Source organism: Oryzias latipes, chromosome 19 (genome assembly GCF_053564925.1).
Source record: "Oryzias latipes strain Hd-rR chromosome 19, Olatipes_Hd-rR_3.1".
NCBI lineage: Eukaryota > Metazoa > Chordata > Actinopteri > Beloniformes > Adrianichthyidae > Oryzias > Oryzias latipes.
In genome coordinates this window covers 27,562,558-27,578,993 of record NC_136255.1, presented here as the reverse complement: position 1 = coordinate 27,578,993, position 16,436 = coordinate 27,562,558, and the positions used below count along the sequence as shown (strand labels likewise).

Genomic DNA, 16,436 nt, shown 5'->3' with positions numbered 1-16,436 from the left:
TGTTAACCTGACAATCCAGAGACGAGACCCGGGCGCAGAGCAGCAGTGTAAAACGCTCCTCTGAGCCTCCCTTAGGGTTAGTGCCGGTGCAAAACCCATGCAGGGAAAGTCAAGCAGGTCCTAGCTTTAGCTTATGTGCTGAAAGACAAATGAAAGGAGCGCGTCATAGAAACCTTACAGTGACAGACAGCAGTTCTCACAAGCAGAATTATGATGTCATTAAATGCGGTTTATTAAACATTCGATCCATTTCCTCCAAGTCCCTCTTAGTCAACGAGTTAATTACTGATAAAAACCTTAGTCTTCTAGCCTTAACAGAAACTTGGCTCCATCAGGATGACTATGTTAGATTGAATGAAGCAACCCCCCCCACTTATGCTAACTATCAGAAATCCAGGATTTCAGGGAAAGGAGGTGGTTTGGCAGTAATATCACAGTCTAGCTTACTTCTCAGCCCTAAAGTTAAAAATGCTTATAATTCATTTGAAAACATCATATTGTCTTTAAGTCACCCTAACAGGAAAACTCGAAAACCTGTTTTACTCATAATTATTTATCGCCCCCCCGGCCCATATTCAGAATTTCTAACTGAGTTTTCCGACTTCCTATCGACTATTGTCTTAGATTCTGATCAAACTATAATATTAGGGGATTTTAATATTCATGTTGATGACCCCAGTGACTGCCTAGGAAAGGCTTTTGCAGCTTTATTAGATGATGTTGGTTTCACCCAAAGTGTGAATGAACCCACTCACTGTCATAAGCACACCCTGGACCTTGTTCTAACCCATGGGATAGAGATCAGCCAGCTGAGTGTCCTTCCTCTTAACCCCATCATTTCTGATCACTTTATGATTACCTTCCAGTTTACACTGGAACATCCTTCTGCCCCAGTGAATAAGAAACAGCTTAGAAGAACCTTAACTGACCGTTCTGTGTCTGAGTTTAAACACACAGTTCAGCCAGTACTTAGTGACATTCTGAGAAAATACTCTGAGTCCAGCTCCCATAGTATCAGTCCTAGTATAAATGACCACTTTGTTAATGATGCCTTACAAGCCCTCAGGAGTACACTCCACGTTGTTGCCCCCTTGAAACCTAAGTTCGTCAGACAAAACCGAGTAGCACCGTGGTTTAACGCTGAAACTCGTTCTCTTAAACGAGAAACCCGTAAGTTGGAAAGAGAATGGCGCCGGTCCGGTTCAGAGCAGTCTCTGGATATCTGGAAACATAGCCTTTTAAATTATAAAAAAGCTCTGCGTAGAGCTAGAAGCCAGTACTATTCAACCTTAATATCAGAGAATGGAAACAATCCAAGATTTCTTTTTAGCACTATTGCTAAATTAACTCGCAGTCAGAGCTCAGTAGAACCACATGTTCCTGTTTCTCTCAGCTCTGATGATTTTCTTACATTTTTCGACAGTAAAATCTCAAATATTAGACATAAGTTAAATCAAGTTATTCCTATTATCAGCCCAGAACAGGCTGAAGCGGTAGAAATGGAGGCATCCATAGAAACCTCTGTAACATTAGACTGCTTCACTGCTGTGGATCAAGCGGAAATAACATCAATTATTACGTCCTCCAAATCCTCAACGTGTCTGTTAGACCCAATTCCCACTAGACTTTTTAAAGAAACCTTTCCCCTAATTAATGATCCCATATTAACAATGATAAATACCTCTCTGGAAACGGGTTACGTGCCACAGTCTTTTAAATATGCAGTTGTTAAACCTCTTCTGAAAAAGCCCAGTTTGGATCCTAGCATCTTGGCCAACTATAGACCGATATCAAACCTGCCCTTTATTTCTAAAATCCTAGAAAGAGTTGTAGTTAAGCAGCTTTACTGCCACCTACAGGACAACAGCCACTTTGAAGACTTTCAGTCGGGGTTTAGACCTCACCACAGTACGGAAACTGCACTAGTTAGAGTCTCTAATGACTTGTTATTGGCCTCAGAAAAGGGACTACTTTCTATTCTGGTCCTGTTAGACCTCACCACAGTACGGAAACTGCACCAGTTAGAGTCTCTAATGACTTGTTACTGGCCTCAGAAAAGGGACTACTTTCTATTCTGGTCCTGTTAGACCTCACCACAGTACGGAAACTGCACTAGTTAGAGTCTCTAATGACTTGTTATTGGCCTCAGAAAAGGGACTACTTTCTATTCTGGTCCTGTTGGACCTCAGTGCTGCCTTTGACACTATCGACCACGGTATTTTACTCCATAGATTAGAGCAGGACATAGGGATCAGAGGATCTGCTCTCCAGTGGTTTAAATCCTATCTGTCTGATAGGTATCAGTTCGTTAATGTAAATGGCCATTCCTCTCAGTGCACTCGAGTCAACTATGGAGTCCCACAGGGCTCAGTCTTGGGACCGATCCTGTTTACGCTTTATATGTTACCCCTAGGAAACATAATCAGGAAACACAGCATTAATTTTCATTGTTATGCCGACGATACGCAGTTGTATTTATCCATGAAGCCTGACCAGAATGACCAGATAGAGAAACTGAACGCCTGCATCAGTGACATCAAGACCTGGATGACAATTAATGACCTCCTCTTGAACCCAGAAAAAACTGAGGTCATTATACTTGGTCCTAAAAACCTCAGAGATGCTCTGTCTGCTCAGATAGTCTCCCTGGATGGTATAAGTATAGCCCCCAATTCCACAGTTAGAAACCTTGGGGTTTTACTTGACCAGGATTTATCATTTAAGGCTCACATATCTCAGGCATGTAGAACTGCCTTTTTTCACCTGCGAAATATTGCTAAGATCAGAAATATACTTTCTAAGAGTGATGCTGAAAAACTCATCCATGCATTTGTTACGTCGAGGCTGGATTACTGTAACTCCTTGTTAGCAGCGTGTCCTAAGAGTTCCTTAAGAAGTCTCCAGCTTGTTCAGAACGCAGCTGCTAGATTGTTAGCTGGAACCAGCAGAAGAGATCACATCACTCCTGTGTTAGTTTCGCTCCATTGGCTCCCAGTTGATTCTAGAATTAAGTTCAAGATCCTCCTGTTAACCTATAAGGCCTTACATGGAATGGCCCCGTCCTATATTAAGGACCTCATAGTCCCTTACCAACCAATCAGAACACTTCGCTCGCAAAATGCAGGACTGCTTGTGGTTCCTAGAATTAGTAAAAGTACGGTTGGAGGTAGAGAGTTTAGCCACCAAGCCCCTGTCTTATGGAATAAACTCCCAGCTCATGTAAGAGAGGCCGACTCAGTTTCTACATTCAAAGCTAGACTGAAAACATTCCTCTTTGGACAGGCTTATTGTCAGACTGGCTAGTATTCAGAGATTATTTAACTTAATGTTAATTTGTTTAAATTAAACTTAATAATAACTATTTCTTTTAAAAGGCTGCTAGAAGTTGAAGCTGGGGTAACTATGGTGCACTGGGGTTCTGTCCTCTTTTCTCATCTACTTCTACCTTTCCTCTCCTCTATTCTTGACCATAATTTATCATTTAGTTCTCCATGTCTCTGTCTGGTACAGTGCGATTCATGTATTGTCCCTCTTTTCCTCTCCCCTCCTGGGGAGTGGGAGTGCTTCCAGACTCCAGTTGGCTCATCCGTGCTCCAGTTCCTGACCGTTTACCTCGCCTTTGCTCCCGCTCCTACACCTGGCTGTGGATCCTGCCTCTGGCTCATCTCTGGCTCGTCTCTGCTCTGTACCTGACCGAGTACCTCGTCTCTGCTCCTGCTCCTACACCTGGCTGTGGTTCCTGTCTCCGGCTCGACTCGCGCCTTTGACTGTCCCCACAACCACGGCTGGATGAAGCTCGTCTGCTGGACTTTAAATATGTAGTTGTAGATTCAGATAAGTTAATTCTTCTCTAAGATTTCTGGTAAATCGCCTGTCCGTCCTGGGGGAGGATCCCTCCTTCATGTGGGCACCCCTGAGGTTTCTTCGTTTTTTCCGGAATCCGGTTTTTTTGGGAGTTTTTCCTTACCGCGAAGGGGGGTCTAAGGGCAGGGATGCCAGTATAGCTTAGTCAGTTTGTTAGTTCATTTTAGTATTTTTCTATTGAACTCTTTGTATTCGTGATCCTTTTGATTTCATGTTTTACTTCGAAGCCCATCGAGACGACTGTTGTTGTGATTTTGGGCTATACAAATAAAATTGAATTGAATTGAATATTGCTGAGTCATGGTCTCCTGTAGCTGCTGAACAGAATAAACAGAACTGAGAAGAAAGTTTCACTATTTAAATGTGATCAATATTATTTATAATCATTGAATATTTGAATCATTTTTGACGTTTAAATGTTTTTTATTTGATGAACAGATAAATAAAAATGTGACGTTTGTCTTAACCAGAGGGGGGGTCTGAGTTAACCAGGTTAACCAGTAGAGTCCACCTCCAGCTAAGGGCTTATCGGAGAACTGTCCTGGTGGAGATGTGTTCTCCTACGGTTCTCCTGCGGTTCTCCTGCTCTGATTGACGGAATATTTCCCCAAAGCCTGATGATCTGAGTCCAAACCCGTCTGTGGTTCTGAAGCTCAGAGGCCCGCTTTGAGGCCGGGTCAGGACGGTCCCTCACCATCTCTGAGGAGAGCAGGAGGAACCTCCGGGAGAACGCGGCAGCAGGAAGTGAAAGTGAAACCCCCCCGTGATGCTTCCACATTCCCAGAAATCGCCACAGTCCGGCCCCTCCGACCTCAGTCGGGTCAGAACCGAGGAACCTGGACCCGACTGTCCTTGAAACCTGTTGTTTCGTTGGTTTGAATCCCTTTGCACTCATGAGGCTGAACTTTAGTCCTGAACCGGTCCGGTACCACAGTCCAATGATGTGACGCCCGTGTAACCGGCTGAGTCTACTGGACCGGACCTTCAGGTGCTGAAGAGCATCCTCTCAGGTCCACATGTGAAAGGCAAAGCCCGACTCACACTGAGCGCGCTCACCCCAGCACCAACAAACAAACAACAACCATCTGCTGTGATGGTCCCGCTGTGGGCGGAGCTCTGCTTTTATCTCCAACAGGAGGTTATATATATCTGAGCGGTCTAAACTCAGCACCTTCTCCATCACCTTCATCCTCTCTGACATCACCCGCCATGACTCAGCATTCCCGGCCGCTCTGGGAAGCCGGGAAGCGGCTCCGAGGAGCAAAGCGGAACATCGGCGGGCGGCCGTGGAAGAGAACAATCAGAACCGTGCTGCTCTGCAGAAGTGAACATCTGTGGCGTTGGGTTTCTTTTCTAATTCGGTTCATTCTTTCGCCTCTCCAGCTGGAGTCGCCCTTCCTGTCAATCATCTGCTTGAAAGGCGTCTGAAGGCGTGGACTCGCCGTCCATTGACGCACATGAGTGACGCGTTGGGACTTGCAGGTGTTCAGGCTGGTGCTTCCAGATCATCTCATGAGTTCAAACTCAAGTTTTCAGCTTTGACACCATCTAAAAACAGTCGTTTCTCAGCACTGGTTGTCATGGCGCCGCTTTCAGCATCCCAGCAGCTTCTACTGCTCTGTTTACTGTGACCTATGGATGGGGTACTACAACTGAAACTGGACTTAGCGACCCCTCCCACCCGGCGATCCAAACAGGAAGTCCTCTGTGGAATAAGCAGCTGTTACTGGCGCGTAAACATCAGGCCGACCGCCGCTTCCAGCTGTTCCAGCTGTAAAACACACATCCGTTTGACTGAACCTGCAGGTCAACCACAGCCCGCGTTAGGCCCATATCCTGCTCTAAACCAATCACAGCCCTCCCCTGATTGGCCAGATATTCTTGCATGTGCTTCATTTGATAACGCTGTGGTTGGAGAAAAGGGGAGGAGCTCGCCGCGTCCAATAAACAGAGACATGATAGCCTTAGATGACAACATCAAACATTTTTCTAAAAACATTTAAAGTTTCAGCTTGATGACAGCTGAAAGGAACTCCAAATATGGTCTTTAATTAACAAAGGAAGGGAATTTATTAGTTTGTGTTTTTGTTCAGGCGACAAAGATGGGCCCCTTTAAATAAAATATCCGTTGTTGTGTTAGACCAGGGGTCGGCAACCCATGGCTCCGGAGCCACATGTGGCTCTTTCATCCATCTCTTGTGGCTCCCTGTGACTTTGGAAAATAATGAGTATTTTAGAATAATTTAATTTAATTTTAGTTTGTTCATTTTTCATGGCATTTCAAAGGTGCTGGTGGCTCCGTACGAAGCGCGAGCCACGTACGAAACAGCTTTGTAATGAGCTCGTATTTATGGGGCGAGACCTGCACAGCTGAGGAGGAGAAAGGGGCGGGGCGGCTTAACACTCCGATCTTCTGCAGGGAACTTGACGTGCCGCGGGGCAGAGACCAACTCGCTGATGACAGACTGAGAGTTCACGCCAGTGTTGCCAGATAGAGTCACAGTTTTCCAGCCCAAAAGTCATCTGAAAACCGCCAGACCAGCCAAAAACCGCCCAACACAGCTTTTGTTGATGTTTTTTTCCGTACTGGACTGATAAAATAAACGATTTTTCTAAATAAAAGATAGTTCAGACTAATAAAAAAATGTGTACAATATTGAGCGGGCCGCCTTCTTCCATTCATTTTCTTAACCCGCTCTATCCCCGCTATAACCTGCGTCCGGCTCTTTCATCCTTGTGCTGCGCTGGAGCGCCCTGACTATCGTATTTTGCGCTCTCTGTGTAGGACACACTGAGGAGCGCGGGGAAACAACTCTCAGCAGCAGAGGATGTGAACAGGTGAACAGGTAGAGAGGAAAAGCAGGTAGACAGGCGGAGGAGGGGCTTTGGCTTCAAACTCTGTCAGAGATGCAAACACGGCGTCAGATTGAGACGCAGCTTTCCCTGCAGGAGTTGAAGCAGAGACTTTCCCTGGGATGATTTTATGAAATCCAGTGACGAAAGTCAGGCAAGGAAAAAATCCCTGAACTTTTCTTTGAGCGATATGGCGGGCACAGAGCGAAATTTTGGAAAAATACGTGGTCTTAGATGCATTCTGGTGCATTCTGGCAGCTAGTTATTCACTTCTTTATCAAGAAACTAAGACTAATTGGAGCATCATGATTTGTCATTCAAACCCCTAGTTTGACTCTCCATTAAGGACTTGCTGGTCCTAAAAAAGAATTTGGAAAATTGCTCAAAGTAACACAATCCTACAATCTACGCTTTTCCTTAAAGCTGCAAAACATACAATTGCTAAAATATAGTAACATCAAAGCCCCAAATGGCAAAAAGAACACCAGTAACTATGATATTCTATGAAAATACCTCAGTTATTTATACATTATTTCTGCTTTAGAAATGACTGATGTACAACATCCACTTGCACTGTTTTCTCAAACTATAATTACATCAAAATATGGGATCTGCTTTAAACTATAATTCTATAACATAATACATCAATTCTTTAACACCAATACTAAGTAATCTGGGAAATATCAAAACAAACATACAAACTAAGCTAAACATTGTAAACATTATTTTTTAAGGGAGTGCGGGTCCAAACCATCAAATACTTATAATTAATGTTAACTATACTGAACTAAATCATGGTAATTAGGAAATACAAATAAATTAGATAGAGAAATGTATTCAAAATAAAAACTGAAACTCAAAACTAAAATTGAAATTATTTCAAAATGTGGTTTTGAGATTATTTTACACAAAAAAGTATTTGACCTACACTACCTTAAAAATCTTTTTTTTTTTCCAACCAAGACCACTTCAATTTGTTTTTTATCGTCTTCTCACAACTGAAGTCGTGACCACGCTCAATAATGACGATGCCTGCCATTATTTTAACACAAATTTGATCGCAAACTCTTCAGATGTGTTTGTGAAAGTTTAGCGTGGGTCCGCCAGTTTTGGTCTCTAGGGAAGCAAGTCACGCTGACCACGTGGTGCAGACAGAGCCAATCAGACCCGTCGACGCATCCGAAAGCAACTAAAACGTCCCGTCATTGGTCAATTAGGCCGGGAAGACGAAAGATGGCCACGACCATAGAGGAAGCGATCTGCGGAGAAATATAGAAAATAAAGCTAAAATTAGCTGATTTCAGACCATTTTCTAATCCGGAAAGCGATTTGTCCGTAGAGATCAGGTCTTTATTTCCCGGAAAGTACGTTCGGTTTGCTCAAAAACCCGGATTTCCGGGAATTCCCGGAAGACTTTCATCACTGGAAATCAAACATGGAAACATGATTACCAAGTAGAACTCTTTAAAACAATAAATCTGATCTCTCCACATTCTCAGTGTCTACCATGCATTGATGAACACATCGCTCCATGCAGTGATCAGACCAGAACCAGTAGCTCCGCCCACACGCGACCGCGGTATCATCCTTTAAAGAACTTAATGTGCATTTGCAGCGACGTGTGTTTCAGACGATGTCTGATTGGCCAATCTACATGTCAATCAAGTCCCGTATTTCTCAGTGAGGAAATGGATTGGCTGGTGGATTTTAAAGAAGTACTTTTTTTTTTTTTTAATCTTTTCTGGCCCGCGATCTACACTCATGTCATTGAAGATCGACCGGTAGATTGCGATCGACGTAATGAGCACCTTTGAATAATATATACATGCATAATATATATAATAATGACAAAACAGGTTGTGGCTCCGGGAGCTTTCTTTTTTATTAGGGGCGGTCCCAAATGGCTCTTTGAGTAAAAAAGGTTGCCGACCCCTGATCTAGACGGTAATATTACAGTTGGAGACATTTCTGTTTTTGATAGAGATGAACATAAAGAGTGGAAAATTCTGTTTTTGGCTAATTATACAGTAATAAATCATGTCTGATTGTTTCAATGTGAATTTCAGTGCAGAAGAAGACAGGAAAAATAAAACAAAGATTCAGTCGTTAGACCGACGATTAAACTAAAACATAACTTTCTGCTGATCATTTACCAAACTGGGGGGTTTAATTCCACCAGCTCCTCTGCACAGATAATGTCTAGATGTAAAGAGTTTGGACAGACGGAGGCTGATCTTCATGCTTTCACGTCTGCTTCTTACTCTTTTGGAGTTAAACAGTTAAAAGCTGAAATCCTCCTGAAAACACGTTTGCTGCTGCAGAAAATCAGATTCAAATGGACCAAAACTGTTTAAAGCAATGAAACTGTGAGAAAGGAAAGGAAAAGGTTTGACTGTCAATGCAACAAGTCAGTGCAACAAGTCAGTGCAACAAGTCAGTGCAACAAGTCAGTGCAACAAGTCAGTGCAACAAGTCAATGCAACAAGTCAATGCAACAAGTCAGTGCAACAAGTCAGTGCAACAAGTCAATGCAACAAGTCAGTGCAACAAGTCAATGCAACAAGTCAGTGCAACAAGTCAGTGCAACAAGTCAGTGCAACAAGTCAATGCAACAAGTCAGTGCAACAAGTCAGTGCAACAAGTCAGTGCAACAAGTCAGTGCAACAAGTCAGTGCAACAAGTCAGTGCAACAAGTCAGTGCAACAAGTCAGTGCAACAAGTCAGTGCAACAAGTCAGTGCAACAAGTCAGTGCAACAAGTCAGTGCAACAAGTTAGTGAAGAACTCTGCAGGATTCCAACAGTTTTTAGGAAGAAAAAAAGATTTAAGGATTCAATTATGATAAATGTGAAAAATTAAGTCGTTTTTTTCCCATCTGTTCTTTTTTTATTTTCTCTGTTTACTTTTTAAAAAACTATGAATAAAATATGTATTTTTAATGTAGTTCTTTTTACTGCATGTTACATGAATCGCTGATGTTTCTGTAAACAAATGCTTACATCTGATGTTTACATCTGTTTACAGATGTTTACAGATGTTTCTCTGAAACTCAACACAAACCCTGAAGTTCGTCATGGATGGGATGGGGTCGGTCTGCGGTTGCGTCAGCAGTCGTCTGGACTTCCACATCTCTGTTCAGATTTAAATCAAACTTTATGACAGTATTACAACAACATGGCGCCTCCGTTTGAAGCCCTCGCGCGCATTTCTCCTCTTTTGGGACGTTCCTGTTAAAGTTCCGGAGGTGCGTTCAGGTTCCTGGTGACCGTGAAGCAGCTCCTCATTCAGCGCGGCATTAACACGTTAAGCGGGGTATCTATAATAGTCCGTCCCGGTACTGGACGCCTGACCGGCGGTCGGTTCCGCCCGGGAGCTCCGCGGACAGACACTCGCACCGGGAAGGACTCACCCAGAACGGCAGCTCCGGTCCGCACAGCCTCTCCATCGCGGTGTTGTTGGCGGGAGACGTCGTGAGCTAAAAACTTCTCTTCACGCTAGACGCTCGCTGGCTCACGCATGCCCCGCAGGCGGACGCGCGGGGGGTAACAGCGGGGAGTCGCGGGGATGACAGCGGGGACCGACCTGTGCGGGGTGGGTCGGCTCAACTAACGGCGGAAAAGGGAGAAGTCCTCCCCCGCGCGCCGGGGTTGGCTCTTTCAGAACGAGTTCAGGAAGCCCCGCCCCCGAGCTCCTCCCTTTGCACGAGCCACCGTGACGCAGCAGAGCGATTCTGCCGAGTCATACTTTGAAAATTTTAAAAACAGTCAAATTTTTCTTCTTTCCTGTTTGGCAACTTTGTTACGAAAATCTGAATTTTTTATGAATTCTGCCCAAAGTCAACCCACTGAAAACATTTTAATAAAATTAGCAACCGGCAAAATGTCGACTTTTATGATAGAAGAAACCTATAAAGTTTAATAGATGTTTATCCCAGCACTGTACATTCTGTTTCAATTTGTGTCAAATACAAAGCAAATGTTGCAGTTCCCTTAATGACCACTAGAGGCTGGTTTCACAGTTAGACAAATTCACACCGACTCTTCTGTCAAAACGTCAAACTTCACACCAAAAACCAAACCTACGTTTAGCCCATCAACAGTAAATGAGACCTGGACTGAGTGACCCCTCCCCCCCGGGTTCCAAACAGGAAGTACCCGCTGGTCCCAAAAACATGAAATCCCCTAGACTTCTGTAGAGAAATAAACAGCTGTTACTCAGACATTATGTTCCCCAGAAAAAAAACTTTTATTAACATCTCCTTGCAAATCCTAATTTTTTCACTTCATTGGGTTGAAGCCGAACGCGAGGCATTGTCCATGGATGACGTCACGCGTGATCCGTCCCGTTACATATTATACTGCCGTCGAAGAATAAATAGAATATTTATTTTTCCTGAAGGAAATTCAAAAGTGGCAAACTGCGTTTTACACATCCTGTAAAAATAAAGACATCAGATAAAACCATCAAATTGTATCAACTGAAATACAATCAAACCATTAAAACCTTCAAATATTATAATTCTGGGAGTTTTTATTTTGATGCTCAGTTTTTATGATAGTTATATAACCAATAGTTTTGACATTTGACATTAGTTTGTGTTTTATTAGGGACGTTATTTCCCTGATGGGCAGACGGGTGGACCCATAAAGACAGACCATGAACACAACACGACTCTCACCTATTGCTGTTTATTCACTGTAGTTTTATTCCTATCCAACTGTTACCTCAGAAAAATGTGGACCACACTAACAAACTGCCTGGTTTGTTTGGGTTGTTGTCATTGTGGCATTTATGACATGTTTATCACGTTTAACTATCAGAATCAGTCAATCATGTTTGAGGAAATAAACCTGAGAGCAAACAAAGGGCCGACTTAGAGAGTACTGAGTCCATCAAACAAGGAAGCAACAGTGAGAAGTTAAAAAGTAGTTTCTCCAAAATCAATTTCAAACAGTTTGCATCAGTTTTGATGCAGTTGGCAGCATGAATGTCAGAACCTCTGTCTTCATCAGGGCAGATGTTTCACAGATGTCAGCAGAAACGCCTTGAGATGCTGACGATAACTCACTTCCTGTAAAGGTTTTATCTCATTTCACGGTGACTCTGTGACACTGTGATGAACTCATCCCACTAACCTTAACTTCACAGAACCAGCACACCCATCCCACCCAAACCATCACTCTATACTAACAGTCTGCTTATTGCTAAATGCCATTAGAGAGGCTTTGGAAAGCGGGTGAAAGGGTCCTTCTTTATCTTTGCAAACCTGTTGTGCAGGAAAATCCTGATGTTTCAGGTGAAAGGTTGGTTTAATGCAAATTGACGCCTATTAACCTGGACATACTGCAGTAGAGCTCACATTCTTCCCCCGACGGTCAAACATAAAGCAACGTTTATGGAAGCTTTCCAATGTAAAAGCGTAGCCAAATGACAGGGAAAACAGCCCCCAATAAGCAAATCCACCCACACAAAGGGCTACTGAAGCAGTGTTAGCAGTATACAAACAAACTGTGAGAACTGCTGAGCCTCTTTAAAAGTTTGAAGATTCAAAATTCAAAGTTTGTTTATTGTCAAATATGCAACAACAATGTTCATCTTTCTGCCTCCATGCAAACATGTGGACAACAAAAAACGGCAAAAATGTCATCATTCCTGATACGAGAACAGATCTCATCGCTTCATCGCTCCACTTCTCAGATACAGTCAATGGATTCTGCAGAGACATTTGTCCCGTCAGGAGAATCCGTCGTCCGAAGCAGCGTGTTCTGAACACCATGACGGTGAAGGCTGGGATTTGAACCCCCGGCCCACCATCTGGCTGCCCCCCTCATGGAGCTGCAGGACGAGGGAGGAACCGTTTGCAGGTATGTGATCTGCGGCTGGAATAACATTTTCCTCATGCTTCGTGGAAAGCAGAAAGACCAGATCTTTGCACCTTTGTGGAATCCTTAGACTGAAGACCGCTTTCAAACTCCTAAACAGAGAGAGTGAAGGCGTGAAACCACAGATTGAAGCGGAACAAATGCCTAAGATTAGATCAAAGACGGAGGATGTTTGAGGCATTGCTCAATTCTCAGATTAATCCTGCAAACATGATTGTAACGCTTCGTTCACTGAGACGGTGAAAGATTTGAACTTTTCGGTCCTTATCAGATCTCCCAGCTGTGTGGGTGTTTGGGCCTCTGAGGCCTCCATAGCTGTAAATCAGATGATGCTGTGGATAAAACAAACCATCATCCGGGGGGGGGGCTGGAACATCTCATCTTCTCATGTGAGGAAGCAGGAGTTCCAGAAATGCTGATGGTCAAAGTAAAAGATTGATAATTGATCTTTGGACAGCAACGTTTTCAGAAATTAGTATTTTTGGAGGAATTCAGATCCTCTTTTCTTCCCAAAGTAAACTAGTTCTGAACTACAGGAATCTGGTAACTTCATGGAGCTACCACGAGGATCATCGCTGCTGCTGAACGTCCCTGGAGAAGCCTGGAGGTCTGCAGAGCTCTGCTGCCATGAAGCGGCAGACAAAGCTCCTGTGGGTCTTCTCTCCGACCTCCTCACCTGTGGGCTCAAACTCCTGCAGGGGAGCAAACCCAGCAGGCTGTGAGGACGGAGGAAACGGCTTCTTCTGACCCGAGGAGCCAGTTAAAGCCGTTTGGAGACATTCTTCTGAGAAGCAGCATCAGAGAAAGCCAGTGAGGACGGCAGCCGGCAGCTGCCCTCAGGAAATGGAGAAGATGAGAGTCTGTGGAGGTCAAGGACCTCATGGAGCCGCAGGTTTCGTGCACGCATTCCTCAGTGGGTTTGGCTGTAAATGTGGGGGTTGTGAACGGTGTTACTCTCCTTTGATGAAGGCTGTTGTGTCAGATCACAAAGTTGTAGAAAACGGCCTGTCATCAAATCAAGTTACGTCGTCTGCATCACAAAACCAACCGCTTTGTGATGACATCACAAACCGGCACCATTATTTAAGCTCAGGAAGCAAAACCTAAGACTTTTCAAAGTCTTTTAAGGTATTATTTCCAAATTCATGAATGTAATGCCTTTAAGACCTTGTGGGAACCCTGGGATGGATGGATGGATTTCAGGAGGATCCATCCGCCATGTTGGATGTGTTTTCTAGTCTCTGATTGGTTGAGGCGACCTCACCAGGGTTCAAATATTTGAACTGGGACCGCGCCTGTCGCGTCAGTTTCAAAGAAACCGCCTCTGCCGCGTGAATCGCGTTCGGTGTGAACGCAGCATCAGAGTTGACAGGAACAGCCCTTGAATGCTCTGACCTCCTTCATGTGAAGGCGGTTCTCCGTGCCCTGCAGCCGCTCCTGCTGTGTTTATCTAGAACACAAGCAGGGAACCCTCCTCTGATCTGCAGCTTAGCTCCTCCAGAAGTGGAAGCTGCGCTTTCTCAGATTATCAGTGTTGTGATACTGAGCCGGTTAATCTTTGTGACAAAATCATCAGATGAGGAGCTGAGGTGCTGCTGCCGCGCCGCCTTCAGAGGACGCCAGCAGCGGAGTTGAAGTCAACCAAGAGTTTTGGGACAAGAACAGACAGGAGCAGCTCTGCATCTGCAGCTGAAGAGCTGCTGGAGCGGATGAAGGCGGGGCTTAGCTCCTGCTGCAGGCCTCACCTGAAGACCTGCTTACAGGAAGCTTACGCTCCTTCTGGAATCCTGCTGACCTCCCCTGCAGGAGGAGGCCTCTGCCTGCGATCAGACGCCCGTCGTCTGGGGTTAATTGCAGCTAAAGGGAGCTGCCTGCAGATGACAGCGCTGCAGGCGCTGCAGGCGCTGCAGGCGCTGCAGGTCCTCAGACGTCAGTGCAGTTTAAACACAGCAGCCCCACCCACCATAAACTCAGCCCCCCCCCAGGGCTCAGCTTGACCCACGACCATAAACCCCTCCCTCTGCTGTTTACCACTTCAGCTTTTGTTCATGAAGGAAACTTCCTGCTAAAAATGTTTTATTCCTCTTTAAACTACGTTTATAATAGTGATTGTTTACGCCCTCACACTCCTTTAAATGTATATTCATGTCTGCTATGATGCAAGTAAGAAAAAAACAAAAAGGAAACACGATCCCTAATGGGGTGGGGCAGTTGTTTTAAAAAAATATAAGTCTTCATGTGGAAATCACATTGTTGCACAACAGAAAAGAAGAAAAAAAGACACACCCACACATGAATGGATGAATGGAACCCCACCCCAACGTACTATTTTATTTACATCTCCAGAATTGTTACAATCTACTATTATTCTTTGTTTTTTGTAACCATTTTGTTTCAGTTAAACAATTTATCTGTTCATTAAAGTTTTATGTAACCCTTGTTCTATCCTAGGCACTTTAACGTTGGGAGTTGGGTCATCTAGACCCACTAGACAGAGCTCTGAACCTTTTTTCTTCAATGATTTGTGATCTTCACTGGTGTCCATGGATTACATGAAATCTTTCCACCTTTATGCACCTTTGTCATGGTAGGGAGAACACGTCAGTGGAAGGGGGGGGGGGGGGGTCATCTAAGACAGCACAAGGGTTAAAAATATTTGTGTTCATTTTGGGGAAACACCGCCATCTAGCGGCCACCTATTGACAGTCTGTTTTCTATTGGAACCACGTCATTGAAAATGGTCTTTTTGTTCTGGTGGCATTTTTATCATGATGGCGGACATAGATTAAGAAATTTAAAATTAAAATTACATTTCTAAGTATTTCTTCATTCGAATCGGGATGAAGCAGGCGCAGATGAAAAAGCTGTCATTGGTGATGCAGAAAACGGAGGTGGGCGGGGCCACAAGCTCCCTTTCTAATCCTCCACCTGCGGACCAACATCCATGAACGTCTTTGTTTTCCTGGTCTGAGCTGGAATCTGGATCAGAACTGGACGGATTGATAAACCTGATTTTGCTGCCATTTTTGTCGCCGCACTAATGTTAGGTGGGGGGTGTGAGGGGCTGTAAACAAATGAATGATGGGATAAACAGATCTTTCTTTCACACCAACAGTCAACTCAGAGGTGAATTTCTAATGAACTGCCGCTCTGCAGAAACTATGTCCGAAATGATGCAGGTTTTTAGATTTCAGCTAAAAGCGGCATCATCATAACAAAAAGACTTCTGGGAACATTTTACAGTAGATCAGAAAATGATCGGAACGAGACTAAAACTCAAAATCAAGTTTTCAACTTATGTGTTGCTTTTCTTTTTTTGTAAATGTTTACCATCTATTATTAATACCATGATACGCTACATTTTTCAAATAAAAAAGAATATTTTCTAAAGTCTGCCAATATCTTGGTTATTTTTTGACATTGGTAAATTCATTACACTAAACTGAAATAAACTTAAGTTAGTTTTAACCTTTATTGAACTCACGTACACCTTAGGAGTGGAAACAAAGTTGCTCTTCTGATCCGAAGCACCAGGCTGGGTTCTGGTTTTTCAGGGACAGAAGTTTTTTTTTTTTTTTAGAAAATGAGCATAAAGAAACCTTTTTAAACTATGATTGTGTCCGAATTCCTTCCCTACTCACTACATAGTGCACTAGCGGGCTCACAACACTCACTACATAGGGCACTAGCAGTGTAGGGAAGGAATTCAGACATTTCTCTGGTCTTTTATTGTTGTGGGGTGGAACTTCCGCTCTGCTGCTTTCTGTTACACTTGTGCTTTTGGAGCCTAAAACCCGCCACACGGCCGCCAGATGGCGCTCTACGCGCTCGCGGGCAT

At 44.0% G+C, this 16,436-nt stretch overlaps 1 protein-coding gene across 2 annotated transcripts in view; it reads right to left on the bottom strand.

Annotated features, from left to right (window-relative positions):
* Positions 1 to 10,419, bottom strand: part of abcc3 (ATP-binding cassette, sub-family C (CFTR/MRP), member 3) — a 36,694-nt gene extending 26,275 nt beyond the window's left edge. For both annotated transcript variants that reach the window (XM_023949375.2, XM_078937172.1), the window contains exon 1: positions 10,126 to 10,419. In XM_023949375.2, coding sequence (XP_023805143.1) covers positions 10,126 to 10,161 — 36 coding nt within the window. In that variant the 5' untranslated portion in view covers positions 10,162 to 10,419. The remainder of the gene's footprint in view (positions 1 to 10,125) is intronic.
* Positions 10,420 to 16,436: the final 6,017 nt, after the last annotated feature.